Source organism: Astyanax mexicanus, chromosome 11 (assembly GCF_023375975.1).
Source record: "Astyanax mexicanus isolate ESR-SI-001 chromosome 11, AstMex3_surface, whole genome shotgun sequence".
In the NCBI taxonomy this organism is placed as follows: domain Eukaryota; kingdom Metazoa; phylum Chordata; class Actinopteri; order Characiformes; family Acestrorhamphidae; genus Astyanax; species Astyanax mexicanus.
In genome coordinates, this window is record NC_064418.1 from 35,701,447 (window position 1) to 35,707,446 (window position 6,000).

Below are 6,000 nucleotides of genomic sequence, written 5' to 3' on the forward strand. Positions count from 1 at the left end.
TGTGTGTAATTTGTGTGTGTGTGTGTGTGTGTGTGTGTTAAAGGTTGAGGCAACATTCTATCTGTGTCTCCAAATTTCTTAATTTGCCTTATAAAATTTTAATTTAAGGATACAGTCAGCTACTCTATGTCCATAAATATAAAATGTTAAGTTCATAAGATGGCTAATTGTGCTAATGCTCCAACATCAGATATTTTTGCAACTTATAGTGGGTACATAAAGTATTCAGATCCCTTAAATTTTTTCACTCGTTGTTTTATTTCAGCCGTTGGCTAAAATAAAAAAGGTCATTTTATTTCTCATTAACGTATATTCAGCACCCCATCTCGACAGAAAAAAACAGAAATGCAGAATGTTTTGCAAATTTGTTGAGAAAGAAAAACTAAAATATCACACGGTCGTAAGTATTCAGACCCTTTGCTGAGAACTCTGGTGTAAAATGGACTTTGGGTGTAGTAAAACATGATAAAAAGTACTTTTGTTGAATAGCTTACCTCCGCTCTCCTATAGCTTTTTGAGATCCAGAAATGTTGTTCTTTTTGCCCAGCACTCTGTGCAACAGCCGTATCTGGGTATATTTTGTCCCGATAAATCACTTTTTACACTGTTACCCAGGCTCAAAGTAACTCCACACCTCATTGGTAGAATCTGGGAGCCCTGACATTTAAATTGAGGCATTATTACCTTCAAAAGTGCACCAGAAGCTTATTTAAAAAATATATATATATTTACAACTATTTACAGGGCTTCTTTGTAGCTCTGGGCGCCGCCATCACTGTGTACTGATAATGACAGACATATATACATAGACTCTACATAGCCTGCTTCTTGGAGTAGCAGGAGTTTAACTCCTTTAACTCGCATGCTGCCCATTTCTTCTGCTCCTTCTTCAGATGGTTCTACTTTGTCACTGGAGTCCAGCTGTGTTTAATTAAACTGTATAGTAATTTCTGTTTGTACATTTCTTTTTTTTCTGTCAGGGTGGGGTGCTGAGTGTACGTTTAATGAAAAATAAAATGAACTTTTTTTTATTTTAGCAAATGGCTGCAATGAAATAAAGACTGAAAATTTAAAACTTTCCTTACCCACTGTATGTTGGGAAATCTTATGTACAATAATACACATAGTAACAGTAAAACAGTAATTAACAAGGACTGGAGACAGATGTGTCTAACAGGGAAATCTGCTAACTGTGCTGGACTCTGGCCCTCCAGGACCAAAATTAGTATAGCCTAGTACTAATTCTACATTACTAGAAGCTATGCAGTCTTTTTACACTGAAACTAGCAGTAACATGTGTTCTGTTGACAGATTTGGCTCCTGGCTCTCCTCTGCCCAAATATGCCTCCTCACCCAAACCCAACAACAGCTACATGTTCAAACGGGAGCCTCCTGAGGGCTGTGAGAGAGTCAAGGTCTTCACTGAGGAAACACAGTGAGTACACTGCTGCTGCTTCTGCTGATATATCCTTGGTTTCTTTCATTCCTTTCATGTTTTATTTCTCTGCAGCTCTTTCTATCCCTCACTTCACTCTTTATCTCTCTCTTCTCTCTCTTTCCCACAGTTGTTTTGGTTGTTTCTGGCTTTATTAGGCCTTGAAGTTATTAAGCATGTACATTTTTGACCCTGGCCTTACAATTTACCCACTCTGCTATCTGTACCTCCCTCTCAGGGCCAGGCCTCCGCAAGAGATCCCACAGTTCCTCTGCCCAGACAGGAACAAGGTGAACTTCGTCCCCAAAAGCGGCTCAGCCTTCTGCCTGGTCAGCATCCTCAAGCCCCTGCTTCCTGCGTCGGAGCTTAACCTGAAAAACCAGGGCAGTCTGGGGCCCGTTCCAAACGAGCCTGAGCAGAAAGTATCCCGGGGGACCAGCACCCTATCCCAGCAACCTTCATCCTCATCCTCCTCCTCCTCCCTGTCCTGCCTCTCGCCACACCTAGAGGACCCAGAGAGCTAGATATGCAAACACAAACAGGCCCAGCCCACCTCCCACCCTTCCCCCAAGAGGCCGAATCTGAGCACAGCACAGCACAGCAAACAATGTTACGAATCAAACCTGCAAAAAAAAAAACAATAAAATAATAATAAAAGCAGGTAGGCACAAAAAACACAATAAAGAGAGAGAGAGAGAAAGAAAGAGAGAAGCAGAATAAAATAAAATAAAAAATTAATAAAGTAAGGCCTTTATTTTGGTAATGTCAGTTTCTATTTAACGAGATGATGAGATGACGAGATGACGAGATACTGAAATCGCTATGCTATTTGCTATGCAGCTTTTTAGGTTTGTACTTGTAATACTTAAAGACCAGGAGGACTTATTTTCTGAGGGTTTTGATAAGAGAAGAATAGATCTATTTTTATTGTACTGCTACCTTTGATAGATTTAAACAATTGATTGATTGACTGACTGAGAGTGGAGACGTGTGGATGAATCCCGTATGCTGTAGTTAAGCAAGGACACAAATCCTCCCACCCACCTACCCACATATACTCACACACATGCGCGCACACACATAGAGAGAGAGCATCTGCTCAGACTTAGCTTTCTCTGAGCTCAAGGCCTGAGAGACTGTGAGAGACTGTATTGTGTTTATAGCTTGCCGTGTATCTCTTTTGGAGAACTGGATTTTTATTATTCTTCCTAGAGTTGGAACAGCGCATCATTGGATACGAAATGATGTCTTCTGAACATTTCAATTAGACAAGACCAAGAGACCTGGTATGCTGGGTTGATGAAGGCTCTGTCATAGTAGTGACCGTTTGACTGGACTGCTTCCTTATCTTCCCGCCTGCGTGCACATGGTGTGGTCTGAACACCGTGAGGAGGAGGAGGAGAAGAGAAGAGCAGGAGAGACTGATCTTCTTTTTTTTTTTTCTTTTTTTTTTATGTGTGTGTGTGTGGTGGGGACAGACTGATTGACCTCCACTGGCCTTTACACACACCCTTCCTCCCTCCCTCTCTCTTTTTCTCTCCATGGCCAGTGAGAGGAATGGGGAAAGTGAGGAGAAATGGGAGGGAAAAAAGCAAGACTTTGAGAGAGAGAACGCGAGAAAAAAAAAAGACGAGTGCTCTGCAAACGAGATGCCTTTGTTTGCTTGGCCGTAAAATGCGTTTGAAATGCATTTGGGTCCAAATGCTGAACTTCAAACACATCAGGGAACAAAGAGAGAGTGAGAGAGAGAGAAAGAGAGAGAGAGAGAGGTGAATGAAGAGATGCTGACAGCCAGGATGAATTGAGTGTGTGTGTCTGTCTGTGTGTGTGATTGCTCTCTTTTCTCGCCGACTGATAAGGCTAAGACTTGAATGGAGGGCACTGTGACACTGAGAGAGAAAAAACGGATGAATTCGGAACTTCAAGCGAAGTGTTTAACGAAACATAAATGAGTCAGTTTTACAGATTAACTCTAGTCATCATTTCTAATCTAATGACGATTATGCTGCATTCCATTTACCACAGAACTTAAAAATGGGAAGGTTATAGCATTCCACTTAAACATTCCAATAATTGTACACTAATGTAAATCAGCTAGCAAAAGATTTGTTGCAGTTTACCACAAACTGGTTTGACAATCCTTTTTTTGGAGTTTTATGGCAAATACAAACTAAATATGTCCCAGGTTAGCATTGTTAGCAATGCTGTTTAAACAACATGTCCATAGATAGAAGTTGGACAGTGCTGTTCATATGACTGATTTAATTAGATACAGCTCTGAAAGAAAATAAGAGACCACTTAAAAATTGTTATTATTATTTGATTTTACCAAATTGAAAACCTCTGGAATATAATCAAGAGGAAGATGGATGATCACAAGCCATCAAACCAAGCTGAACTGCTTGCATTTTTGCACCAGGTGTGGAAAAATGTTATCCAAAAGCAGTGTGTAAGACTGGTGGAGAAAAACATGCCAAGATGCAAGGAATCTGTGTTATTATTCCACCAAATATTGATTTCTGAACTCTTAAAACTTTATAAATATAAAACCTATTTTCTTTGCATTATTTGAGATCTGAAAGCTATGCATCTTTGTTGTTATTTCAGCCATTTCTCATTTTCTGCAAATCTCTAAATAACAATATTTTTATTTGGAATTTGTGAGAAATGTTGTCTGTAGTTTATAGAATAAAACAACGTTTATTTTACTCAAGCATATATCTATACATTGTGAAATCAGAGAAACTGATTCAGAAACTTGAGTGGTCTCTTATTTTTTTCCTAACGCTGTAGACAGACACGATAATACATTTTTAATACTAACTCTGGATTGGTGAGACTCTTAATTTTCTGAGTGGAAAATCCTTGAAGGAGCATTCCAGTTGAAATGTCCTTTTTGGATCTCAGAAATCCCGACCGAGTCAGAGTTGAAATGGAATGCAGCAATAGCCTGTGCCGCACTGGATTGGTCAGCTTCAACCAGCATTTCTGTTTAACACAAAGAATGTGGTTCATTCCTTTTATTCATTACGTTTACCTTTCGAGTGCATCATACTTTTTCATGGTGTTAGAAAGGTAACCATAGAACACAGTTCTGTCTAAGTGCATGCATTCTAGAAAATATCAGTGGCATTTGTTTGTTTTACCTGGTCTCTCTGGAGGCGAAGAGTCGCAATCATTCCCCGTTACCGGACTCATCTTCAATCTCTCTTTTCCTCAGTGTCACAGAGCTGACAGTAGTAATAATAATAATAATAATTAACACTCCTTGCCAAGTGGTTGAAGTTCTTCATTAATGTTCTCTTATATGCTGTAGTCTATTTTTGTATTGATCGTGGTGTTTTACAGGTTTTGTTGTTTCTTTTTGTTTGGAAACTGTTGTAATAATGGACTTTTGGCTCACAGGTGATATTAGAAGAGGCCGTTGTGATCACTCTACTACAGACCTGTCCAAAGAAAATGGCTGCTATGGTGCACACTCACAGTCAGTGGTGCTTTGAAGCCAAGAGGAGAGCGAGAATGAACAAAAAAAAAAAAGAAAGAGAGAGAGAAAGAGAGAGATAATGATAAAAGGTAAAACAGAAGCTAGTTGACTGTTCTTCTTCAAAACATGAAGACCAAAGCCCAGGACTGTCTGCTTAACTGTGCTTCCTTCACACTAGTGGCTTGGTTTAGCTGGAGCTCAGAGGTTTGGCTTGAGCTCCTGATAGTTCTGTTGGGTTCCTGTTTTTGGGCCCCCCCATTGTAAGTTGTTACTTTGTGCTTTAAGAGAAAAACATGAAAATCACAAACTTGAAGAAAAAAAGAAAAAAAAATTGTCGCACTTTTTTTGCCAGTGTTGCAGATCAGTTAGGCCCTGTAGGCCTTCCAGCTTTTTTTTTTTTTTTTTTCCCAACAACCATCCCTAACTGAAACAAGCTCTTAAAAAAGTCTGAAATCTACATTCTCACACACCTAGTGATTACCGCTGTAGGTCTATTTACTCAGGAATAGAAAGCTCCCCTAAGAAGTTCTCCTCTACTAGATCTGAACGCTACTCTTATATATATATATAAAAAAAAAAAGACTTTGTGCTATCAACTACATTTTGTATCTCCTTAGTAATATGTACCTATATTTAAGTAGAGAGTACTTTCAGTGTAGGCCAATTTTAATACGTTTTGATAAGGATGGAGGCCTTAATTATCTCTTTCTTATTTAGTGTGCTCTACTTTAGTGTATGAGAAAGAGACCGAGCTCCGGCAGGTTTGAGAAGCAGCTTTGCTAGCAGTGCGAAGTTAGGCCACATTGACCTACTCTATACTCATCAGTTCAGTATCAGTTAAAACATGGAGATCATGAAATAAACGCAATAAAGCACAGTGTAGACATGTCTTCTAGAGTCATCCTTATATTGCACATCTAGATCTGCTCCAACACAGCTTCAACACTGTTGTAGGCCTTTGATCTTTTACACTTTATAAGATATGTCTTCTCTTTCTGTTTATTTGTTTGTTTGTTTGTTTTTTCATACAGTTCATGTACTCTCTCTGGTGTTCGTATGGCTGTATGTAACTGAAAAAATA

The 6,000-nt window shown here is 39.1% G+C and overlaps 1 protein-coding gene across 1 annotated transcript in view; it reads left to right on the forward strand.

The window, feature by feature from the left end:
• fam117bb (family with sequence similarity 117 member Bb) overlaps positions 1 to 5,465 on the forward strand; it is a 60,567-nt gene extending 55,102 nt beyond the window's left edge. The window contains exons 7-8 of the mRNA XM_007261061.4: positions 1,312 to 1,435; positions 1,674 to 5,465. Coding sequence (XP_007261123.3) covers positions 1,312 to 1,435; positions 1,674 to 1,959 — 410 coding nt within the window. The 3' untranslated portion in view covers positions 1,960 to 5,465. The remainder of the gene's footprint in view (positions 1 to 1,311; positions 1,436 to 1,673) is intronic.
• Positions 5,466 to 6,000: the final 535 nt, after the last annotated feature.